Source organism: Capricornis sumatraensis, chromosome 16 (genome assembly GCF_032405125.1).
Source record: "Capricornis sumatraensis isolate serow.1 chromosome 16, serow.2, whole genome shotgun sequence".
Taxonomy (NCBI): domain Eukaryota; kingdom Metazoa; phylum Chordata; class Mammalia; order Artiodactyla; family Bovidae; genus Capricornis; species Capricornis sumatraensis.
In genome coordinates this window covers 74,424,546-74,451,089 of record NC_091084.1, presented here as the reverse complement: position 1 = coordinate 74,451,089, position 26,544 = coordinate 74,424,546, and the positions used below count along the sequence as shown (strand labels likewise).

The following is a 26,544-nucleotide window of genomic DNA, read 5'->3' as shown; positions in this document are numbered from 1 at the left end:
CAAACTCCGGGAGTAGTGGAAGACAGAGGAGCCTGGCATGCTGCAGTCCATGGGGTCACAATGAGTTGGACATGTTAAGGCTATACAGGCTGGATTCTTATGCTAGGCTGGATTCTGAGCACTTTAAAATATTAATTTGTGCTCAAAACAATCTATGAGATAGGCACTATTATTATTCCCATTTTTCAGAACACAAAACTGAAGTGGAGAAAGGTTAAAACTATGTCATAGTCACGTGTTCTTTGATTACAGTGCAATTATTTAGAAATCAACAACAAAAGATTTAACTTTTTATTTTGAAATAACTTTAGATTTACAGAAAATTTGCAAAATAGCACTAAGAATTTCCATTTCTCTTTCACTTAGATTCTCCAAATGTTAACATACTAACACATTTGCTTTATCATTTTCTGTATACATATTTTTTCTGAATCTTTTTTGATTAAGTTGCATATATAATGTCCCATTATCCATAAATGCTCTAGTGTGTATTTCCTAAAAAACAAGAACTTTTTCTTAAGTAACCACAGTACAATGATCAAACTCAGGAAATTAACATTGATATAATGCTATTATCTAATCTTCAGACTACTCAGATCTCACAAATTGTCTCAAAATTGTCCTTAGTAGAAGAAAAAAAAAAATTTCTCAACCAGGATCCAACCCAAGATCATGTCTTTTGCATGTTCCTTTCGTCTTCTTTAATCTGAAAGTTTTGACAAGCATAAGGTGGCAAAGTATAAGAAATGCAAAGTGTTTTTTGTAAAGCTAAATTTATTCAATTTAAATGACTATTTTTTATTCTGAGATTATGTTCTTCCTATTTTAAGGGGACTAACGTTTCTTTACTTTTAGAGAATGATGCCAATGGCAGAGGGTGATTTGGGTCTTTCTGGTTTTTTTTCCCCAATGTCCTTGGCTGGCAAGTTTAAAAGCTAGAAACACTTTTAAATATGCCAATTAAAATGCCTGTTTGTTTTGTTTTGTTTTGCAAATTTCCTGGTGCTTAAAACTCAGAATCTGGGAACCACAGCCTAGGTAAAGATCTGCCTTCTTGCATATTCCACAACACTGAATTAATTTCTTAGCAAGTTCCCCAAACAAGTTAGGTACGTAGCATGATAAAAGTCTTAATTTATATTAAACCAGTGAAAAAATGGCCTTAATTTCAAGCACCAAAGACATACACTTTCAATCAACATCACCATTATATCATCTTTCATTAAAACTAATTGTATCAGTACCTATAGGGTACCTATTTAAAAGTGTAATACCACTTCCCTAACATCATCACTGTCCTAGGAGTGGCCTGGTGTCACCCACGTGAGCAGTATTGGTGCAGTGCAGAAACAAAGAACCTGGGGTCCAAGAAGGCTGCCTTCCTGGGTCAGGGATTTAGCAGCACTGGAAGGGCTGCCCATCAGTGTACATTTTGGCCTGTTTACCTTTAGAAATCATATCACAGGGCATTCAGTGTTTATACAAGTTTAAACTTAGAAGACATCTGTATTAGAGGAAAGCGTATTTTAGTGAGCATCATGTGTCAAAAATAACTCCATTATTTTTACGTCATTAGCTACCCTTGCAAAAGGAAAGTTCTATATAAATGTACAAACATACTTTTAGAAAACCTTATAGCGTGCTCTGCAGATTGCAGTGTGTCTTCCCATATCAATGAATCCCCACTCCCTTAAAAAGTTAAAAACAAAACCAAAAAAAAAAAAAAAGGAGCTGGCCATTACTTTTTAAAAGTACATTTCAGTGTAAATACTGAATAATCATCACTGGCATTTTCGACCAGATGAAACTGTTTAGCCTTATGTCTGACTCCATCATTCACTGATTTGCTATAATCATGTTTCTTCTATTAATAGTAAGCAGTTCTTGCTAATGTTAGTTCTATATCCATTTGATATGAGCATTTATGTTAAACTTCAAAATAACTCCCGGTGGCATCCAGAACATATGTCAGGAACTCCTGAAAGCAACCTCTGTTTTCCTCCTAATTATGACAACATTTAGCTTTATCAGTAACTGTTAATAAGCATGACAACTGAAGATGTGGAAATGGTGGGTGCCTTGCAGCAAACACGCTTAGCTGGCGCATCTGCCGAGTTACTCGAAGGTGTTACCAGTGCTCAGTTCTTCTTCATTTTTTTAAAATAGTGAGCCCGGATGGATTTGTTCACATTCATGCTCACTTTAAGATACAACCAGGAAGGCAGGATTGAGGCTACTGAGAACTAGGGAAAGAAACGGAGAGATACGCAATTAAGGCCTACAATCTGAATTCATTTGACACATAGCATCTTATGTTTTACTATATTACTGTTTTATTTATAGATAGATTTAAGAGTTCTTGGATGTATGGTGGAAAACACGGAGGCCTTGCTAGTAAGTCTAGACAATGTATATATGCTAATGTATCACATACTAATTTTGTGACTCAAAGGGAAAGAAAACCCCAAACCAAAGTACTAATTCGGGACTCAAAAATCGACATACCAGAAGAGAATGGATGAAGTATCCATTGGTCCGGGATTGCACGCCGATGGTTTTAATGGCAGACTTCACAAACGTCTCCGAAGAAGGCTTATCCAAAGTTGCCTTTCGAATTTTAGCCAGTTTGGTTGCAACAAAGTAGGGCAGGACACTCTAAAAAGGCAATATACCCCACAAAAAACATGCCATTGGTTAGCAAGGCCATAAACTCAGAATTCACTGTGATGTTTGATTGCTCTTAGTGGCAGAAACATTCTGAAAAAGTATAAAGTTTGTATCTTTAGAGAGAGACAGAAGAAAAAGAGAAGCAGCTATCTAAAGCTACCTTGATAGAAGAAATGGCTGCATAAAACAAGTTTACAAAACAAAACAAAACAAAATCTATCACTTCCCTGGTGGCGGAGTGGATAAGGATCCACCAGCCAATGCGGGGGACACACAAAGCTGCAGAGCAACGAAGCCCGTGAACCGTAACTACTGAGCCTGCACTGCAGAGCCTGGGAGCTGCGGCTGCCAGCCCACACGCTGCGACTAGAGCGCCTAGAGCCCGTGCTCCGCGAACAGCCACGGCAGGGAGAAGCCTGGATGCGGCAATGAAGAGTAGCCCCTGCTCACTGCAACTGGAGAAAGCGGGCGTGGCAATGAAGACCTAGTGCGCGCGCACACACGCTTCCCTAAAAAAAGGAAAAACTTCTTCATTGCCGTGCGCACCCAAGTCCATGGGGTCACAAAGAGTCGGATGCGACTGAGCTGCTGAACTGAACTGAGCGATCAATACAACAGAGTCCGAGACTTGAGAAAGTGTTAAAAACTAAGCAGAAACACACCTTTTTGGGTCTTTAAAAAGAAGCATTATACAAATCTAGAGCAGAGATTTGGAATAGGATGCTTTCTACTCTGACTAAACAGCATGGTTACAGAACCACCACATAGGAGGTTTTGGACGTTTTATGCCCCTATAGAGATAATATTAATTTTCTCCCTACTTGACGGTTACTAAGCTTGTTCTATCAGCTTTGGCTCATCTAAAATAAAAGACATTTCACACTCTCAGCTTTGAGGCTACCCACTTTTCTCCTCTAGTTTCTTACCATTCTGAGTTTTATAAACTTTGCTGTTGATGAGCTAGGACCACCATCTGTCTTTGTTTTTCTTCTTTTTTCTTTGTTGTGGGGGAGACAGGATAACATTATGGAAACAGCTTGGGTAACTAATAAGATACTTGACGGCACTAGTGTGGGATGGCAAACCTGGACATTACCTTTCAGGAGGATTAACTATTTATTATTATTCATTATTTAGGGGAATTAATTCTTTCTGATGCTTGCTAAATTTTAGATATGCTTCAACACAGAACGCCAGGAAACCCTACTACAATGACTCAAGAAGTCCCTTCTATACTTTGAAATTACCTGGTCATGCTTGTCTACCAAGGAGTGAATGTACTCTCTTTATCTGAAATGTGTGAAAGGATAGGGTATAAATTACAATGAAACTTCTATTAAGGAAGTGGATCTATTTCAGCACATGGTGGTCAAAATCAAAAACGTAATTACTAAAGGCAGAAACAAAACTGAAATGTGCTCCAGTCTATAGATTTTCTTCCTGCTAAGAGCGGGGAGTTCCTCTCTCTCTTTTGTTTTGTTATTTTTTGTCATTCCCAAGTATGAGTCACCCTCCTTAACAGGTGAGCTGAAACTGCAACCCCCCTAATAGAACCATGAAGCCAAGGGCCTAACCACTGTCACTCTCCAACTTTTTCTTCCTCCCTGCAGTAACAGACCTGGCACTGAGGAAACTAACTTCCCCAAGGCACTTCAATACCTGGGCCAACTTGGATTAGGGGACTTTTTGGTGTTTGACAGTTTGTTTACTGGAACTGGGCTTCCTCGGTGGCTCAGATGGTAAAGAATCTGCTTGCAGTGCAGGAGGCCTGGGTTCAATCCCTGGATTGGGAAGAGCCCCTGGAGAAGGGAATGGCTACCCACTGCAGTATTCTTGCCTGGAGAATTCCATGGACAGAGAAGTCTGGCGGGCCACAGTCCATGGGGTCACAAAGAGTCAGACACAACTGAGTGATGAACACACACACTTCCTGGAATTATTACTCTACACTTATTCTTCACTTAAAAAGCTTTTTTTTTTTTTTTTTTTTGGTCAAATAGATCCTTATTTTTAACACCATGTTGCTAGAAGGATCCAGTGTATGACAGTACAAACCAGAGAGTGATCTCGGGCTAACACACAATATGAAATGCAGAGCTCATGAGGCTAGAGAATGGGTAGGGAGAGACAATGGGTAGGGAAAGAAAGCTTGTTCATCAAGCTGAGTAGCAAACAGCAGAGAGAATGTATGCGTGTACTCTGACTCAATAGTGAAGGACCTCAAGCAAACGCCGTCACACCTCTGGGCCCTGGGTTTCTTGGTTACAAAAAAGGAAAGATTAAAAAACAAAAACAAAAAGCCTTTCTCATATACAGATCACAAGCCTATCTCAAGAGTGAAGTTTCGAGCCTCTCAGTATAATGGTGGCCTACTAATGATACGTTCCAATTACATTATTCTATTCGAATCCTCCCTGCCTCCCTCCTTCTTGCTGCTGCTGCTAAGTCACTTCAGTCGTGTCCGACTCTGTGTGACCCCAAAGACGGCAGCGCACTAAGCTCCTCTGTCCCTGGGATTTTCCAGGCAAGAATACTGGAGTGGGTTGCCATTTCCTTCTTCAATGCATGACAGTGAAAAGTGAAAGTGAAGTCGCTCAGTCAAGCCCGACTCTTAGTGACCCCATGGACTGGAGCCTACCAGGCTCCTCAGTCCATGGGATTTTCCAGGCAAGAGTACTGGAGTGGGGTGCCACTGCCTTCTTCTTGGGGCAGCATAAATCAGACTGTTCTGATCTTAAATTAAGTAGCACTGCCTGGCTGAACCACTTGATGGTGCCAAATGTTAACTCATCATTCAGTTAAACCTCCAGCTTGTCTGGAGGAGGTCTTGGCTCTGGAGGTAGGGACAAGAGACACATACAAATTCTACCCTGGGAAGGGTATTTATTTCTACAAAGGTTTAGAATCGAAGCAGTTCATATGGCCTAGCAGAGGATGGAAAGGATTCAGAGATGGGAGTATAAGGGAAGAATGTGTTGGGTAATGGAAACAGCAGGAGCAAAGAAAAGGAGACACAGGGAGCAAGATGGTCTCAGGGACCTGCAACAATTCACTATGGTCCACACATCAGAAAGGCATGAAGCGGTGGCAGGAGGAAGGCTAAAGAGTACAGAAAACTAAGTCCAATCACTGACGGTATTGATTTCCAGAGCAGAAGTGATGGCACGGTCTTATTCACCATTATATGCTTAGCCACCGCCATTGCCGCGTGTGTGCTAAGAGTGCCAAGGAGATCTGCTGAATGAATCAGCAACAGAGCTCTCGGGACAGCCCTGAATATACTACTGGGGTCCCTTTCTACTGCTGCAGTCCAGAAAATTAATGACACCAGAAAGCTGACAACATGATATGAGATTTTAAACCACGACTTTAGATATTCTGACACTTAAGATTATCTATCTATCCAAACAAAAACAAACATATAGCTTTTGCTATAGCTCACCTAGCATCTAAAAAGCAGTATTTCAAATCACATAAAAGTCTCCCTGGTGGCTCAGATGGTAAAGATTCCACCTGCAATGCGGAAGACCTGGGTTGATCCCTGGGTTGGGATGATCCCCTGGAGATCATGGCAATCCACTCCAGTATTCTTGCCTGGAGAATTCCATGGACAGAGGAGCCTGGCGGGCTACAGTCCATGGGGTCGCAAGGAATCAGACAAAACAGAGTGACTAAGCATAGGACAGTATAAAGAAATACCTAAAGGAAATCAACCCTGAATATTCACTGGAAGGACTGATGCTGAAGCTGAAGCTCCAGTACTTTGGCCATCTGATGAGAAGAGCCGACTCACTGGAAAAAATACCCTGATGCTGGGAAAGGTTGAAGGCAGGAGAAGAAGGGGACAACAGAGGATGAGCTGGATGGATGGCATCACCACCTCAATGGGCATGAGTTTGAGTAAACTCCAGGAGATAGTGAAGGATGAAGGACAGGGAAGCCTGGCGTGCTGCAGTCCACAGGGTCGCAAAGAGTTGGACATGATTAGTGACTGAACAACAACAAGGAAATATCTTATAGGTCAAAATGTCATCTAAACAGTTAAACTAAAACCCAATAAATGATCATTAATCCACCTTTCCTGTCTTCCCTGTCTATGCAAGGAAACATTATAGTGAACCGGTCAAGAAGATACCCATACTTTCATAGGAAGTATTTTGGGCAGAACACAACAAATTTTAAAAGTTGCTTAAGCTCAACAATTTGCTGTGATAAATACAGTCAGCCTGGAAACAGCTTGACCCTTGACAGCTACAGATGCAGGCACATGCCCTGGTCTTTAAACCGAAAATCATTAACTAGGCCATAAAGCAAAGCTGTGATGTTTTATCCTTGCATCAGCCTATAAAAAAAAATCCCTGGAGATAAATTTGATATCCTTTTTCTAACCCACTGAGTAGCTTGCTGAGGTATCTGGTCTTTAGGGAACAGTTTAGGGGGCCCTCGATTCAGAACTGGAAGTTTAACTACAACTTGATGTCATCAAATAGGAGAAAGATGGATGCCCAGCTCTGCACAGCAAGTGTTCAAGAATCAAACACCAAACCTTCTAACTTCACATGGTAGTGATCTTTCATGTCGTCATCTGTGTACTGAATATGCCTTCTCAAATGTAAAGATGACTACAACAACCCCCAGCCATGCTTTGGGAAACAAGGATCCAGAGGACACCAGGCTCCAGTCTGTTTGTACAATATGCAATTCTCAACATGGGGTCTGATCTGCCTTGTACGAGCATTACGTTTACCAGGGAAGCCGGCACACATTCTCAAGGCAGAGGCTGCAGCTCCTAGGAGGCGCTTCAGGGAATCTCTTCCCTTAAGTCTGCGTACTCATCCTCCATGGATGAGTACATGGAGGATCTGATATCCTCCAGAAAATCTGAATCATCACATACCTAGATCCTAGTTTTGGAAAGGAAAGTGAAGTTGCTCGGTCGTGTCTGACTCTTTGCAGCTCCATGGACTGCAGCCTGCATGGGATTCTCCAGGAAAGTATACTGGAGTGGGTTGCAATTTCCTTCTCCAGGGATTCTTCCTGACCCAGGGATCGAACCCAGGTCTCCCACACTGCAGGCAGACTCTTTGCTGTCTGAGATTGGGTTATTTCACTTGCAGACCATGAGATGAGCATTTTCACCAAAGGGCCCTTGATTATCTCATTGGTAGAAACAAATCCTTGGACTTTCTAGAAAAATGTTAGGAAGAAGGAATCATTCTGATGGTGCAGAGATCCCTGATTCCGCAGCAATGAGCAAAGGCCCTACAGTAACATTAGCTACAAAGGACCTAAGCACAAAATAAAGGAGTTGAAGTGTTGTGCTCCGCACAAAGACGATCCTTGATCAACACTGGCTGGCTGATAATCTTACAAATGACCTACTTCCATATATGTGGAATTTGTACATTAAAATGCAGAGAACCACAGGATAAACAGCGTAAATCTCACCCAAAAAAAGCATGTATTCAACAACAAGTGCTTCCTAAGCACCTACTAGAACACTGATTTAGGCACTCAGAATTCAGTTATGAACAAAGACAGAATCCCTGACCTTACTGAGCTTACATTCTTAGTTGGGGGAAGGCCTGGTGCATAGAATCTATAAACAGATGGTAAAAGAATGTCTATAAGATTGGCAGTGATGATAAAAAAGGAAGAAGGGAAATAAACCTGAGTGAAGGATGGAGGTGATGGGGGCTGTTACTGCAGGTGATCAAGAAGGGCCCTCTCTGATATGGTAACATATATGTGATATGATCACATATAAACAAAGATTACAATGAAGGGAGAGAGCAAGCCAAAAGGATACCTGGATAAAGAGCCTTAGACTGGAAGAACAGCAAGTGCAAAGGTCCTGACTGTGCTTGGAGCGTTTGAGGAACTGCAGGGAGGTCAGAGAAATAGCAGGGGTGGGGGCAAGGTAATGTGGAATGCTTGCAATGAGAACAAGGCAGGTCATAAGAACTCATGATTTTACTCTGAAAGAGATGAAAAAACACAGGACGATTTTGAGCAGAGGAGTAAAACGACATGGGTTATGCTTTAAACAGATCGCTCTGCAGGAGCAGACTGTGGGGCTGGCAGGGGTGGGAGTGGGGAGGCCACACAGGAGGACACTGCAAAAGGCCCAGCCAAGAGGTCATGGTGGCTCAGCTTCGCAGCAGCGGTGGGTCATGAGAAGTGGTCAGGTAGTGGATGTGTTTAAAGGATCAACTAAAGTCAGGAGGATTTCCTGATGGGAATACGGGAATCCTGATGGAATTTCGGGTGTAAAAGAAAGAATAAGCTAGATACAGGGGGCAGAACATCAGCTCTGAAATCAATAGACCTGGATTCAAATTCCACTCAATTATTTACTAGTCGTGAGATTTTGAGCAAAATATTGAGTTTTGGTTTGTTCCCTGGGGTATACAGCATCTTCCTTATTGCATTATTACAAGGATTAAATACAACATTGTCAGTTAGAGAGTGTGGGACTTGAACTCTCATATGTGTTAGCAATTATTTTCCAAGTTTTCTAATATTTATATTTTTCATAATGGATTTAGAAAGAAAAACTTAGCTAACATTTTATATCCCGTAAGAGGTATAAGAACACCATTTGCTATAGAAAAATGACTCCGATAACCACTTGGATATCTCAGTCCTTTATGGATACAGATTTAGTGTGTTTGAAGAAGGGCTTCCCTGGTGACTCAGGCGGTAAAGACTCTGTCTACAATGCGGGAGACCTGGGTTCAATTCCTGGGTCAGGAAGATCCCCTGGAGAAGGGAATGGCATCCCACTCCAGTATTCTTGCCTGGAGAATTCCATGGAGAGGAACCTGGTGGGCTACAGTTCATGGTGTCCCAGAGTCGGACACGACTGAGCGACTAAACACTCTCACTAAAGGACACTTTAGGTTTTTAGTTCTTGCGGTGCAACGTTACTTAAAAGGCCGAGGAAAAACAGCCATGATCACTGACAAAAATAAGGATTCACCTAGTTGGAAGGGGTCTGGGTCCAAAGATCCCAATGGGACTAATTTTATTATTCTTAAAGATATTTCTCAACGTTGGTGCAGTTGACCAGATATAACCATCTCCTGTGAGAATCTTTCTGCTGCTTCATTGTTCTCTGTATTTAGACTCCATTTGCACTAAAGACACACACCATTGCCTTCTTTTATTGTCACTGGCAATTAACAAGAAGAAGGTATGAGGACTTACATTTTCATTCCCAACACCTATTTCTCCACGTTGAGCTTTCTAGCTCGTTGAAGCCTCGTAGATCTGATTACGCTAAGCAATAAAATGCTTTAACAAAATATACAAAGAATATCTTCTTTCATTAACAAAATAAACTGGAATCTTGTTTGCTCCCTCACTTCAATTTGTCTGACTTGTTTTCTAAATTTATTCTAAAAACTATGTTTTTTAAAGAATTAACAAAACTGCCAACTCTCATCACCGAGGAGAAACAAACAACTGGAAGGCAGGACTCTTAGAGAGTGGAGCCCCAAGATTTTCTCCATTATGATAAGTTCACATTTAAATGGAACTTATTCTAAATTCTTTTGCAATCTCTTGCTAAGTGTGACAAGCTCCCCCTTCACTTTTAGGCCAGGCCAGCTGAAACCTACACCTGCCTTCTTTGGGTCTGAATGGTCTCCACCTGCATCCTCATCTTTCCTTTGGTAAAAAGTCAGGTAAACTAAACCTGGGCTTCCCTGGTGGCTCAGACGGTAAAAAAATCCCCTGCAATGAGGGAGACCCTGGTTTGATCCTTGGGTCAGGAAGATTCCCCTGGCGAAGGGAATGGCAACCCACTCCAGTATTCTTGGCTGGGAAATCCCATAGACAGAGGAAACTATGGGATTGCCAAGAGTCGGATATGACTGAGCAACTGACACTTTCCCTTTCAAACTAAACCTAATGGGTAGTTTCAGTTAGCAAATGATCCCCATGTTGAGAACATTTCCAGAGACCTGGCTTTCCAGCTCCAAGCAAGAAGGCTATGGTGCAGGATAACACCCCAGGGAGAAGCACGAGGGCCTGTCAGAAAGAGCACAGACCCAGGCGTTACTCAAACCCACGCGACCAATCCAGAGGGGGAAATTCCTAAATTCCCTATACCTCCCCCACGCCCCCAACACAGCATCCTCCTTTAGAGTCTTCATGGAATGGACCACTATGTGAAGCCATCTCATTCATGTGTGTGCTTGCTTGCCTATTGTCTGTCTCCTTCCCACTAAATATAAACTCTGCCACAGCAGGGACTCCATCTGTCTTTTTGCCACGGCAGCCCCACCTCCCCAGCAGTTCCCTCTGAGTATTTTGAGAGTAATATTACGAGAAAGAGTTTCCTGACGGCCTAATGGTTAGGATTTGGGGCTTTCACTGCCATGGTCTGGGTTCAGTTCCTGATAGGGGAATTCAGATCCCATAAGCCACGCAGCTCAGCCAAGATGAGAGATACCGTGAGGTCAAAAATTAGAACGCAGGTGGTAGGTTAGATAAGAATACTACATCAAAGTTAACTGTAAAGTTGGTAACTGTATTGTGATTAGTTATAAGGGTATCCTTATTCTTTGAAAATACATTGAAGGATCTGGAGGTAAAGAAACATGATACATGCAGCTCACCTCTCAATGATAAAATAAACCGAGCAAAATATTAACCACAAGTGAATCTGCATAAAGAATACTGGGGTGTTCTTTGTACTATTCTTACAAGCTTTCTACAGATTTGAAATTACTTCCAAATCAAAACACACACACAAGAAAGCCTGTGAAAGTTTTACAGAATAAGAATTCAAGAAGTACAGTTTAAGGATGTCAACTTAGTCTCAGCTCTTTCTTACTTGCTTGCCATTAAGAGATGGAGCCTGGTATTGGGGCCCACCAACTAGCCAGTCAGATCACTTACGACTTTGCCCTCTGAAAGAGTTAAGTATAATTTTGACTGCGATTTAGTTATAGCGTAATACTGAGAACTGATCATTCTTACTGACAGAGCAACTTTCAATGAGATTTACAACAATGTTTTTCTTAGCCTCTATTCTAACGTTAACAGAGTCAAAATGCACCTCTAAGATGTTTCTTATCACTTGTTGTCACTGTTGTTTGTGTTTCCAGGAAATGCTTTGCCAAATCTATTGGCAAATCTGAATTCATGAAGGAAATGTTAAATGTGCTTACAAAATTATAGGAAAGAAGTTGAAGGAAAGACGAGGAGAGCAAAGCAAAGGAAAAAATATAACAAAGGAATGAACAGAAAACAATTCAGAACCTGGAAAAAATTCTCTCTCCCTCTCCCCAAAGAGCCATCTGTCATATCTCCATGTGGACACAGACCTAGAAAGCGAACTTGTCTTCCAAAGATTAGAAGAAACTGAAGTGTGACATCATAGCATTAGCCTGGAAGCCCTCTAGATAGAGAATTTGAAAATTCAAGCCCAGAGGCCTATGTGAGCACCAGAAGCAGCTCAAAAGGCCTGAAAAACAGAGGACTGTGTATCGCCATGCACAGCCAGGGTCCTGCATGAGGCCAGCAGAGGGCAGCTGTCAGGTGTGCCCCACACTACACCTGCCGTGAGTGACAGAGACAGACAGGATAAAAAGCCCCAGTACACTGGACACAGTGTATTGGTTGGGAGGGGACGGGGGAGTTTGTGGCCAGATAGTATCAGACACAGATATGTAATAAGAAATGAGAGAGGGGCTTCCCCTCTCTCATGTGGCTCAGGGGTAAAGACTCCACCTGCCAATGCAGGAGACACAGGTCCCACCCCCGGACCGGGAAGGTCCTGCCTGCCGCAGAGCAACTAAGCCCGTGCACCGCAACGACACAGCCTGTGCTCCAGCGCCCAGGGGCCGCACCCGCTGAGCCCAGGGGCCGCAGCTGCTGGAGCGTGAATGCTCTAGAGCCCGTGCTCCGCAGCGAGAGGGCAGCCCCTGCTCGCCATAGCGAGAGAAGCCTGCACACAGCGGAGACCCAGGACAGCCAAATAAATCCACTTTTTAAAAAAGAAAGAAAGAAGACAGCAAAAGGGAAGGTGTAACCACGTGCACCCAGCAGCTGAGATAAGGTTTCCCAGGTGAAGCGAGGCCGGAGCCCTGGAAGATGGGCGGGGAGCAAGTGTGAAGAGGAGGCTGGCAGAGGAGTGGGGTGAGGGCGTGCAGGCAGAGGAGGGGCCGGCCACGGGCAGGGTCCGCTCTGGCTGGAGTTCAGGGTGGGACGATGGAGCGGTCAGAGGCGAAGGCCTCATGGGGTCTGAATCCAACCCTGAACTTGATGCGCTGCCACCGGAGGACTCTGAAGGAGGGCTACACATCTCGGTTGTTTGGAATCAGATCACCCAGGAAACGGGATGTGGGAAGCAGTGGAAGGGAAAGCAGCTGATGAATACTCCTCACCCGAGAGACTGCGCAGACCACACACCACCAGAGAAAAACCAATACTCCGTAACGGAGCTGCAGTTAGACCGGATTTATTTTTTCTTATCCCTTTGGTCAGAGTTAACATGAGAGTCTCTTCTACTTCAGCATTCTGACGTGTTCATGCAGAAATGACTACTTTTCCTCACAAACATTGCGGTTTTTGGTTTTTCACCAAGGTCACTCTAAGTCTAAACTTTGAGTGAATTCCCATGAAGGAACACAGGGGTCAATGAAATCACATCATTGATAATCCATCTTTAAGAAAAAGAAACGTGTATCAAAGTAAAATATTTCCGAAACAAATGCTAATGTGTTTCGATAGTAGCGGCTGGTCACAGATCAACAGGCAGAGAAAATGCAGAAAAGATCTTTGAGGGAAATCAGACCGGAAATAAGAGAAGAAACAGCCTTGTGTGTTCACTGAATTTTGGAAACTGCTCATCTGTGCTCACAAGGCCTAAGACTCCCTTTTGTCACTGAAACACTTGGCAGCTTCTGGTCACACTGCCTCCAGGTCACTCACCAATGGACCTTTAAGATTCCTACTGGGTCTCCATAGTGTTTAAAAATTATTAGCTAAAAATATAAGTTAATAGCTTGAATATAATTGATTCATCAGAATGAGAAGATGGCATGACACAGTGTGGCACATGAGGCCTGACCTCCCCTGAGTGCTTTACTGATCTCCTGTTACCAAAATACAACACATTCTGTGTAGCAGGTTCAGACTATTAGCATTAAAATAACTGGTGTCAAGAGACTAGGAGGTGGGGAGCATATGTTGCTGCTGCTGCTGCTAAGTCGCTTCAGTCGTGTCTGACTCTGTGCGACCCCATAGACGGCAGCCCACCAGGCTCCGCCGTCCCTGGGGATCTCCAGGCAAGAACACTGGAGTGGGTTGCCATTTCCTTCTCCAATGCATGAAAGTGAAAAGTGAAAGTGAGGTCGCTCGTTGTGTCCTACTCTTCACGACCCCATGGACTGTAGCCTACCAGGCTTTTCCATCCATGGGATTTTCCAGGCGAGAGTACTGCAGTGGGATGCTACTGCCTTCTCCGGGGAGCATATAGTAGCTCCATATAAAATTCAGAAATCTTGAAAACCCTGACCTCCCAGAGTACCCTGTATTCATGGGGAGCTGCAGACTGGAATAACACCAAAGGGCTATGATATGGAAGGATCCCTTCAAAGGATCCCTTGGGGGAGACATTTAACTGACCCTGGAAGATGAGGAAATATTTACGCTGAAGATATAAGGGAGGAAATGGAGCTAAGCAGTCCAGCGCCTTCTGCCTGGCCAGATGGATCCAATGAACGTTCAGTGGGGTTCCCAGGTGGTGCTAGCGGAAAAGAGCCTTCCTGCAATGCAGGAGACATAAGAGATGTGGGTTCAATTCCTGGGTGAGGAAGATCCCCTGGAAAGGGGCATGGCAACACACTCTAGGACTCTCACCTGGAGAAGTCCATGGACAGAGGAGCTGGGCAGGCTCCAGTACGAAGGGTCACAAAGTCAGACACGAATGAGTGACTAACACTGAGATCATTAGGAGATGCCATGAAACACACAGAGACATATGAAGTGCCTAGCACGGTACCTGAAAAGTATTCCCTCTAACATTAGCTGTTTGTATTGTGATTGGTCGTCTGGGGCTTCAGAGTGCAAAAAGGAAAATACTAGGCTCACAGAATGGAAAGCCATAATGAACACTGGATGTGTGAAGAGGTGGGCACAGGCCATGGGCAGGAGCAGGAATGAGATAAGGATTGCAATCTCTCCCAAGACATTGATAAAAATGTGCCTAACCATGGAAATACCGTGAGCCATCACTTCTTTGTGTTGAGCGATAGCTGATTTGAGACTGATCCCCATAAAAGCCCCTTCACTGGATTAGTTTTGTATTGTATTTTCACAGCATTGTATCTGTTAGCTACATAATAAAATCAAAGGCCTCTCTGAAAATTAAGTCAAAATGGATCAAAGGCCTAAATATTAGAGCTAAAACTGTAAAACTCTTAGAGGAAAACATAAAGGGGAAAATCAATTATACTTCAATAATTTTTTTTTTTTTAAACCCAGCCAAAAGCCTCACGACATTTGACTTGGCAATGGTTTCTTGGCTATGACACCAAGAGCACAGGTAACAGCAATGAAAAATAAGGTGGACTGCATCAAACTTTAAACCTTTTGGGTGTCAGAGGAGACCACACACAGAATGAAAAGGTAACCCACAGACTGGGAGAAAATGTTTGTAAACCATATATCTAATAAAGGGTTAATGTCCAGAATATATCTAGACATCCTACAATTCAAAAATAAAAAAGCAAACAACCTAATGAAATGGTGAAGAACTTGAATAGATACTTCTCCAGAGAAAATAGACAAGTGGCCAGTACACACTTGAAAAGATGCTCAACATCATCAATCCTTAAGGAAATGCAAATCAAAATCAAAACCGCCATGTGATAACCACTCCATACGCATAAGCATCAGCTCAGATCAGTCGCTCAGTTGTGTCTGAATCTGTGACCCCATGGACTATAGCCCGCCAGGCTCCTCTGTCCATGGAATTCTCCAGGCAATAGTACTGGAGTGAGTTGCCATTTCCTCCACCAGAGGATCCAGGGATCGAACCCACGTCTCTGGTGTCTCCTGCATTGGCAGGCAGATTCCTTACCATGGTGCCACCTGGGAAGCACTCATAAGAATGGCTATTATTAAAAACAAACGAAAAGAAAATACCAAACATTGGTGAGGATGCAGAGAAATTGGAACCCTTATACACTGCTGGTAGGAATATAAAATAGGGCAGCTATTATACTGTGGAAAACAGGAAGGTGATTCTTCCAAAAAAGACTTATCATATGATCCAGCAATTCCATCTGTGTACATATCCAAAAGAACTGAAAGCAGGGTCTCAAAGAGATGGGTGTAAACCCACGTTCAAAGCAGCATTATTCACAGCAGCCAAGAGGTGGAAGCACCCCAGTGCCCATCGACAGACGAATGGATAAACACACGTGACATATACCAGTAACAGAATTACATTAAGCCTTAAAAAGGAAATTCTGACATGCTGTAACATGGATGAACCCTGAAGACATTATGTTAAGTGAAATAAGCCAGTCACAAAAAGACAAATACTGTAGGATTCCACTCCTGTGAAGTACCTGGTGTAGTCAAATTCAGAGACAAGAAGTAGAACAGTGGTTGTCAGAGGCTGGGGGAGGGTAAATGGAAAGTGACTGTTTAAAGGATACAAAGTTTCAGTTTTGGACAACTGCAAAAAATCCTGGACATGGAAGGTAGTGATGGCTGTGGACAATGTCAATGTACTTAAGGGCACTGAACTGAACACTTAAAAGCGGCCGAAATGGTGTTTTTGGTGTATATTTTACCACAATTTTAAAAAAGTAAAAAAATCACTACCATACCTATATCAACCTGGTAAATGCAGTCATCCTCACTTTAGTAAAAGTTAGCTTTATTCAGCACTTTCATCTCCTATCATTAATAAACAGTGGCACTCCTTGCATACTCGGCAGCTAAGAGATACTGATGGTCTAATTCTTTCAAAATAAAATCGTAAGCATTTACAATTACTATGCACCAACTGTTTATGCTGCATAGTTCTACTTTAGGGGTAATTGCTTTAAAATTCTAGAGAATAACTGTTTAAAATCTAGATTTAAGGGCATAAAGGAAAAGAAACCATGCCTTTAACGGTGTGTTAACGTCACATTCACTTACTTAGGAATGTGATTTTCTTTCGTTGCCAAGACAGCAACAGTTGCTGTGGAAACCACACAAAAACAGGGATACTTAACTGAAACGAACTCTACTCACCTGCACAAAGATGCCCTTGCTCTTATATTCCTCATGGAGGCATTGAGAGAAGAAATCCACAAAAGCCTGGGAGGGGGCGGGAGTGAGAACACACACATTACATCAATCGGCCTGATCTGTAGCCATGGAAACAAAAATAATCAACTAACCATTTAACACTATAGTTTCTAATCATTCTTTTCACTTCAGATGAAGACAAGACCTTAAAAAAAACAACAACCCTCAAAACCTCATGTTTTATCTGCCACCTAATTAAGTATTCTTTCACCAAATATAATATCTAAATCAAATTCTGATTGAACTGGAAAAGGCTCTTCTTTATCTTTTCTGTTTTCAGAAAATTACTTTCCAAGAAAAAACCTCTTATTATATAACAAAGGATATGTCCCTCTTCCCCCACCTGCCATTCGAACAGAAACACAGTATGAATTCCGTTCAAGTCTGTTCTACGGGGATTTTGTTGTCAGTAAAGAGAAGAAAGGAGCAAGCATTCTCTTTGTCCTTTGGGACGGCAAGATCCAAGAAGTGCAGAGATGAACGTGACAGCCCATCTTCTTCCAACAGAACAACTCTACATCTATTTGTAAAATATACTACTTTTTTCAAATGTGGACTCAACCTCAGGCTTGAAATGTATCAGTGATGACTCCACTAGAGTCCCTGTTAATAATATTAATAGTCTTGTGCCTGCAGAGCAGAACAGGCAAGAAGAAGTTCACCAATCACTTCAAGAAACATGGTGTTCATTTTAAACATGCCTACTGTATGTTTCAGAGATAAAGAAAGCAGGTAGATTCCAGGGTGGGGGGCCAGGCCAAGCTTTTTCAAAATGCATTACTTTTCAGTTTTTTCCAGGGGCCAAACGGCAAGGGAAAAGAGGGCAGGTATTTTGCTCTTTTTTAACCCCCTGCACAATGCAAGTTCTTACTGTGCATTTTATTTTGCTCATTTTCCCCTAAAAGCAGTGTCTCAGTGGTCACCTTTACTTCAGAGATGTATCCTATGCTTCAACAATGTCTTTGAGAATAATGCTATTGACCTGCAGGCAGTATAAAATGCATTCTAAATCACTGTCCTGGTAGCAGTGTGAAGAGGTGAATGGTGGTGTGGTATAGAATTATGGAATCTTACAGAGAGCTCTGGAAATTCTTATCTCACTCCAGAAGTGGCAGTAAATATCTATGAATTTTGAATAATGTTGCCAAACATTCACAGTTTCCCCATCTATCTCGTGTCTGCTATGTCTGCCTATGTGCTGACTAGCTGCAATCCTGCTGTTCAGTTCTGCGGACGTGGCACTTGAGCTGTATGCTGAGTCATTCAGGAACCAAATCCCGTCTTAGACTCATTAACACCGCGTTCTGATCAGCTGAGCTAACTGGCCCAGACCAGCTCTCTATGGGAAAGTACAAATACCAATTTTAAAACCAGTAAACTATGAAGAAAAAAAAAAATCATCTGTGGATCTGAGATCTTGGTGGTAAAGTTGATACCAATCAGTCTATCTCCAGCTCCAGCTCTTCTGAAACTAGGATTGGCTATTTTCCTTTTTTTCTTAGTCCATTTGAAAATGGCTAAAGACAGAACTTCAAGAAAGTCCATCTCTTATTTTTCAAACTGAAAACTATTCTTTATTCTTCTTTTGACACCATTTACTAAAAAACTGTTCACCTTGGTTGCAGAGTAGATGGTCAACAGTGGGACTGGGTACATGCCACTGGCTGAGGAGATGTTCAGAATTACCCCTTTAGATCTAAAAAAAGAAGATGCATGTAAACAGAGTGAAATCAAATATACAATTGTAAGTTACAGATTGAGATATATAAAATTATTTAAAACAGAATAACCTGGCTGTTTTTCTAACCCACCTCTCTCCTTGCCTTTCATCAGCATGTGCTATGCTTGGTCAGTGAATGAGGCATAACTCAATCAACTAAAAATAGCTCTGCTTTGCAATTAGCTCACTTCTCAGTCTTAGTAATCTGGGGCATGACCGGATTAGATCTTCAGTCTTCTCAAGCTGATTTCTATTCTCTGAGGTCTTTTCTGGCTATAGCACCAAGAATTATCACTTGTAAAAACACTCTCATACTCCTGGTATGCTCTTAATTTGGTACATTATCACATACTATCGTGCTGCAGCACTTAATCACTCTATGATTATCAACATTTTAATCCCTCATAAAACCCATCAGATTCTGGACATCATAGCTTTTAATTTATACTTTTCCTCACAATACTCTGCCTGTGGTGAGCATCTAACAGGTACACACATGAATGAATGTCTATGCCCCGCTTTCTTACCTTTCCAGGTGGTAGGCATTCACGTGCTAAATGAAGAGCTGACTCTTAAGACAGCTACTCCATAGTTCGCCAAATCATATTCTTTTGCCAAAAGGCAAAGCTCAATTTCTACTGTAACTTTTAGAAACTAATGTGAGATTTCAAAGTCAGAAAGTTACCAGGAATGACTCGTTCTACAAATAAGTAAAAATTAGTTTGAGAAAAGCAATGCTGCAAATACACAGGTTGTTAGCAGTTGTATATGGCTTGGGTAAAGTGTGAAATTAGGGTTTTAGGAATTTTAGACAGAACTAACAACCAACTTTTGGTCCTCAAATCCATTCTCCCTGGGGAGTTGGTCCCCTTATTCAGCTATGTCAATCTGACTCTGCCTGTCCCCTGCCCTCTAGACCAGGTTCCTGTCCTTCAACTTTCATGCCCAGTCGCTCAGCTGTGTCCGACTCTGTGTGACCCCACGGACTGTAACCTGCCAGGCTCCTCTGTCCATGGGATTCTCCAGGCAAGAATACTGGAGTGGGTTGCCATTTCCTTCACAGGGGATCTTCCCTACCCAGGGATCAAACCCCGGTATCTTGCATCTCTTGAGTTCGCAGATGGATTCTTTAGCACTGTGATACCTGGGAAGCCTTTCTTTCAACTTGAAAGTGAAGGTTGCTCAGTCGTGTCCAACTCTTTGCGACCCTGTGGACTATACCATCCATGGAATTCTCCAGGCTGGAATACTGGAGTGGGTAGCCTTTCCCTTTTCCAGGGGATCTTCCCAGCTCAGGGATCGAACCCAGGTCTCCCTCATTGCGGGTGCATTCTTTACCAGCTGAGCCACAAGGGAAGCTCCAGAATACTGGAGTGGGTAGCCTATCCCTTCTCCAGGGGATCTTCCCTACCCAGGAATAGAGCCGGGGTCTCCTGCATTGTAGAAGGATTGCACTGTAGAAGGATTCTTTACCAATTGAGCTATCAGGGAAACTCTTACTTTCTCATTATTCTTGGCCTGAATTTACTTCCCAAGGCCTTTTTTTTTTTGTATTTTTTAAAAGGACTATATAGGCCCTTCTTATGCAAAATAATAAAAGAAACAAGATCAAATGGCTTCTAAGTTATTTTAGACATAAATCTGAGAAGAAATAATCCCCAAAGGTCATTCAGACCATCTGCCAGCCTCTAGGCGAGATGCCACTTCAACCATCAAATGGAAGTCTGGACCCTCCACTTAATGAGTCACTGAAAGTGAGTTGTTTTTTGGCTTCTGTTTTTTTGAACTGAAGTCTTTATTAGTAATATACACTTTCCTAAGTGGTGACTCAATTAACAAGTTGGACATAGAAATCAAATCTCAAATTTTCTGCAGGAAGTTCGAAATATTTGGTCAATGTATTAATTATATCATTCTTGTAGTTTCTGCCTGTGTCTCTCACACAGACAGAAAAGGCTTTTCTTTTTAAATTTTAAGAGTAAGAATGTCTATCAGGACTTAGAACTCAATTATTCTAAGATAAAAACAGGTGAATTAGCAATTACTTATCTAGTAATTTCATTTTATCTATATTTGTGAGGAATTCCTTTGATTAAAAGGGGTTAAAAACCACCTTTGTTACTTAGACTTTTAATACAGTACTAATTTATGATGTTTAAAATATCTTTATTTTTTTAGAGTGTTAAAAATGTTCTGAAATTAGACTATGGTGATGATACACTCTGTAAATATACTAGAAACCACCAAATTGTACACTTTAAATGAGTGGATTTTAGGACATGTGAAATGTATCTATCTCAATAAATCCATATATATAGAGAGAGTGAAATATATTTATAATTTATTGGAATATGTTTCCTTTGAGTTAAAAGCAGATCCCAATCAAGTAGAAGCTATCTCCTGCAATACAATCTGCTTTCTGAGAATAAGCCCAAATCTTTGCACCCTGTCCTGAGCCCCAAGCATCCATCTAAGTTCAGGTGGTGTTTTAACATTTTCTCATATAACCAGGAACTGCTATATCCTCACTCATCACAGCAAGTGAAGAAAACCCATTCTGAAGAAGTTGTAGAAGATGATGTTTTCCACTGTAGCTGATCACTGCTGGTTTAATCAGTGGGATTCTGGGCTAGATAATACTCAATGTGGCTAAAAAGGCGGCATGTGCCCTTGAACAAAAATCTTACATTCTGTTTCTTTCCTTTCTCACAAGTGAAATACAATTTAAAAGTCTTCCAAAAGTTAAAGTTCAAAAGTTATTAAAAACATTTTTAGGGACTTGCCCGTGGTCCAGTGGCTAAGACTCTGAACTCTTAACGCAGAGAGCCTGGGGTTCAATTCCTGCCCAGGGAACTAGATCCTACATGGAGCCATGAAGACTGAAATCCTGTGTGCTGCAACTAAGACCCAATGCAACCTAATCAATAAATATTTAAAAAAAAATTTTTTTTTAAAGGAAATCTTGACCACATCAAAATGGATTCCTAAAATGCCACTCACCAAAGCAATGATTTCAATACAGGAAAGTTCATTGCAAGATAATAAAAACCTTGTTCTTGCTTGCAAAATTAATACAGACCAACAGTCAAATATGGTCTGCCACAATTATGCAAGCATGTGCTTTGAACTGTTTACTCCTTGAGGCAAGTGAGATTTTTGTTTCTCAAATATTCTACCTTAATTTAAAAATTTCCAGGGGGTAGAGTTAGTTTGACTTAAGTGAAAAGTCAGAATTGAAAGATACTTTATTCAAAACACAATATTTGCACTCTAAAATGCATCAGAAAGTCTAAACAGAGAATGCACTAGATTTAAGTAAACACGAAACAGACAGCATTTATCAGTGGACCAAAATGACAGCAGAGGAAAAAAACCACCCATTCCACAAAAACACTGTGCTGCAAAGCAGCGCACGTTATTTGTTTGTCTTGCAAAAACCCTCCCACACACAAGGCTCTCTTTCTCTCCAAGGATAATGATATTCAACTTTGTTTTGTCTGGATCACAAATAACACCTTTGCAGAGTTGTCTTACTCTCTGTACTGTATACAGTATCTATTCTTTACATAGAGATGGGGATGAACATTTGGGACCGAGAGACACAAAGGACCAGCCTCTAAAATCAACTACTCTATCTAGTGCTAATCTCCCATCTACGCAGAATTAGTGACGTCAAACTAGTTTCCATGGCACAGCCAGACTCACGACAACTCTGTTATATCAAGCAGAAGAACAAAATGTGCGCTTAATTGCACACAGAAACAAACATAAAACCAAACCCTGGCTAATCTCTCATTTTCCAGGGACTTGGGGAACAATTCTAAGATTGGAAGGTACATTAAGAATATTTGCTGAAGTTCCATAATGAAGACTCCCGATGCTCATATTTCTGAGCATTTCCAGTCTGTTATGACAAATATCCAAATAAACAAGTCCAGTAACATTTTCTGTGATACAACCTTCTTAATTCATCATGCTGCTTACGTGCTAACAGCCACACGATGGTGTCTCAGTGGCATAAGTTATTGAGGATCTACTAGAATTAAAATACTGCAAAGACAAAGCAGAAACCACCACTGCTGATAAGGAAGCACTTTTTCATCTAAAAATATTCTCTTCAATGACTAGCCCTCCCACAAGCCAGACATTAAACACACATAACCCTATGAAATTCAGTTCCTTACATTTTTAGCCTTCTATCGTTATGCTTTCTAGAATTTTCTAAGTTCAGTGAAATTCCCAATTAGAAGACTCTCCTTAATGATCACTTGGATGAAAGAGTTACCAAGCCTCTTTTCTTCTACACATGCCCCACTATTCTATCAGATAGCTGTAGTATCCTTGTACACAGCTCTTAAACAGTATTGTCATGGAGGAAGTGGCAGGTCTCCCATGAAATAAGTCTCTGATTTCCATCTTCCTTGGGACTCTCATCATTGCTCCACGCTGCAGGTGAGAAGGAGGCTTAAATATTGCTGTGAAGCACTGGAATACAGGGTTGGTCCTGTGGACAGCTTACAGGATACAGAGAGTGATGGCAGAAAAAGGAGGGTTGTGCAAAAAAGACTACATCCCAGTTCTTCATATTTTCACTTCTTATCAGGGAGCACTTAAGTCTGCTCTTGGAGGGTCATAAGTTTTTTTTTTTTTAAAGCTGAAACATAACACTGAATATTGGTACAGACAGTTCTCTAACAGGTTCTCAAAAAGACTGAGAAACATATCAAAACAGAGTTCTATGTCAGAAAAGAATTCTGGATCACAGGGGTCAGGTATATAATTAGAACCAGCAATCCAAATACATTATACAAATATTGCTTTGTTGAAGAAAGTTTGCAAACATTTCCCACATGAAAGAGAACTGCCTGCCCTAAAACACCATAACATGTCATAATTTCACCTTAAGTAATACAGTATGAAAGGGGCTATTTTTAGCTTTTCCATGGTTGTTATGGCAACCACCTCCTGGCTCCAGCTGTACACAATGTTTATAATTCCAGGGAAGTGGAAAGAGCAAGTTTCCTCCATAACATAATTTTGTACTTTCTACATCTATGGTAATAATAATACCTTAGTTTGATTATAGAGACTTGTTTAGTGATAGTCAGTTGGCCCTAGGCTATAGTTCTAGAGAGTGTGGGAAGCCACACACATCAGAACCAGAATCAGTGAAAGAAAAAAAAAAAAATCCCACCACAACGAAGAACTCTGCTTTTCCTCAATGGAGATACGAAACCTACGGCAACCAACCATAGGAAATAGATCATTTGGGGATGGCTCACATGGGCAGGCTACGATCAAATCACTTATAAGCAAGAAGGCTTTGAGCTGATCTGTGAACTTGGAGTCTTTCTTCCTGCTTGGGCACACAGCTGACAGCGCTTCTGGTCTCCCCTGCAGTTAGCTGTAGCCTGTGACTGAGTTCTAGACCATGGAACGAGTGTAGAAGACAGGGACACCACTTGGAGGCGTGACCCATAAAACACTCTGTAAAATCATCCTTCCTCTCTCTTCCCTCATTTGCTGGCTGGGTGCAAATATTTCTGCAGAGAACTGCAAGGCCTATGGAAAGAGTACCGTGCTGTGCTTAGTCGCTTAGTTGTGTCCAACTCCATGAGACCCCATGGACTATAGCCCGCCAGGCTCCTCTGTCCATGGGATTCTCTGGGCAAGAATACTGGAGAGGACTGCCATGCCCTCCTCCAGGGGATCTTCCCCACCCAGGGATCAAACATTGGTCTCTCACATTGCAGGCAGATTCTTTACCTTCTGAGCCACCAGGGAAAACCAAGGGAAGAGTAGGGGCCCCTTAACTCCAGATGGAAGGAGCCTGAGATCCCTGGATTGACTGTGTAGAGCAGAGTCCTAATCACTGATCCACACTGGACTGTGATGTGAGGGGAGGATCAACCTTTAGAATTTTAAGTCGTTGAGATTCTGGGGTGGTCTGTTGTAGCAGTTAGCCTGCCTTGACTAATACAACAAGTAACTCCTTAAATTCAAACAGACAGACCTGTTCCTTCTCCTATCCCACAAGTACCAATTCATAAATCCCCCTTACATTTCTGACTAGTCCTTCAGCCCATGACAGCTTTCTAGGAAATCAACTTGATTTCCTAAAAACAAGGATCCAATTCATCTTCCATAGGATAAACTTTACTCAGGGAAGTGGATAGGTCCTTTCCTTTGCGTTCTTTATCTAAGGCTTCAGCTACAACTGTGAAGGTGGCTCCTAGGTCTACAGAGACATGTGAGCACTTTGTATCATGTATTAACTAATTATGTAGCCTCATGGCACTCAAGTTCTTTGGATCTCACTTTTTACGTCAAATGAGAGGGGACTGGTTTCAATTAAAGTATGAAATTCCATGATTCTTCAAGTCTGATTAGTCATAAGCAGTATCTCTTTGGATATGGTTTTTAACAACAAACTTAAAAATTCCTCTGTGGAATGTAAGTATTTCTTTTTTTAATGGGTAGAATACTACCCTGAATTTATACTGTGTCACTTGTAGATATCCAAACTGGAATTAAGCTGATCCCAAATTTCATCCGTCTTGAGTTCTAGTCTGTCTGCCCTAATTCTCTATAATCTTTCAGGTTTCTGGTCTTGTTTGACCGTCTTCACTTTCATATCATCACCATCAGGGGCATGCTCAACCATCAGTAAGTAGTTAAGAGGTTTTAAAGGGAAATTTTACTAAAATAAAGCAATTGAGACATTAAAAATCACACATAAAATGCAATTACAATGAAAAAGTAGCAATTAAATGAAAAAGTAGCTACCAACCAAAATGGATTCCGAACTTCAGTTTCCTCATCTGTACAATGGTGGGAGGCTATCAAATTATATAAGCAAATGCTTATCGGATTGTCAGCCCAACACCTGGCAAAGAATATGTAATCGATAAACATAAGCTGTAAATCCTTGCCTGAGCTGGTCATGGAGACACCTTCACGGAAGTAGGGTCCCTGGCTCTTTGCAAAGCTGTGATTCCTGTGGATCTCTCCCAAACTCAAAGCCATTTTGCACAGCAAGGATGACTGTGAAACCCTAAATTTAGCAAATGACCAAGCAAGCCCATCCCTTTGCAACAGGTTTGCTTTGAAAGCTTAGCCATCACTCAGACTTCTCCACGGGAGGAAAAGAATTTAATTCTCGTGTTATACTTCCTGCTATTCCTAATGTAAGGACTTAGCAACACATTTCTCAAGAGAAATGAAGACATTTAGCAAATCCTAGTGGAACCCAATACAAATACAGCTGAAGCTAGAGGACATAAGCTTTTTTCTCCAAGGGCAGGGGTAGGGGAGGCTGACCCCTTAAGATCGCTTTATAATATGCCTAAGTTCCACATACATCCTTTCTCCCATAACAGAAAAACCAGAGGATGGGGGGGTCTCGCTTCACAAAACTCCACTGAGCTGGGCTCTGCCAGCATACCTCTTTAAGAAGGCATTCCCGGGAATATCCCAGGAACTCTATCCACCCCCTCAGAAGAGCAGGCAATTGAGTTAGTGATGGTGACTCAGGCAGGCTTTTTAATCCTGATGTAAAGGAACCACCACCACCCTGGTGAGGGAAATAAAAAGGGAATCGAGGGGAAAAGGCCTCCACCACCGGATGACTCATGCCCTACCGTGTGACTCGCCTGGCACATTACTCTGTCACCAAGACATGGAGGAGAGGTTCATTAGTCACTTTAATGAAATTTTCAAAGAAAGGATTCTCCCTATAAATAATCATGAGCTTGAGTGTTTGTGTGTGAGCTTATGACTCACCTCTCTACCATGCCAGGCAGGACCAGCCGTGTCATCTGTGAAAGAGGAAAACA

At 41.8% G+C, this 26,544-nt stretch overlaps 1 protein-coding gene across 1 annotated transcript in view; it reads right to left on the bottom strand.

The window, feature by feature from the left end:
- Nucleotides 1-353: 353 nt before the first annotated feature.
- Nucleotides 354-26,544, bottom strand: part of HSD17B12 (hydroxysteroid 17-beta dehydrogenase 12) — a 168,700-nt gene continuing 142,509 nt past the window's right edge. The window contains exons 7-11 of the mRNA XM_068988508.1: nucleotides 26,492-26,526; nucleotides 18,604-18,685; nucleotides 16,933-16,998; nucleotides 2,506-2,655; nucleotides 354-2,243 (exon numbers count right to left, since the gene is read on the bottom strand). Coding sequence (XP_068844609.1) covers nucleotides 2,139-2,243; nucleotides 2,506-2,655; nucleotides 16,933-16,998; nucleotides 18,604-18,685; nucleotides 26,492-26,526 — 438 coding nt within the window. The 3' untranslated portion in view covers nucleotides 354-2,138. The remainder of the gene's footprint in view (nucleotides 2,244-2,505; nucleotides 2,656-16,932; nucleotides 16,999-18,603; nucleotides 18,686-26,491; nucleotides 26,527-26,544) is intronic.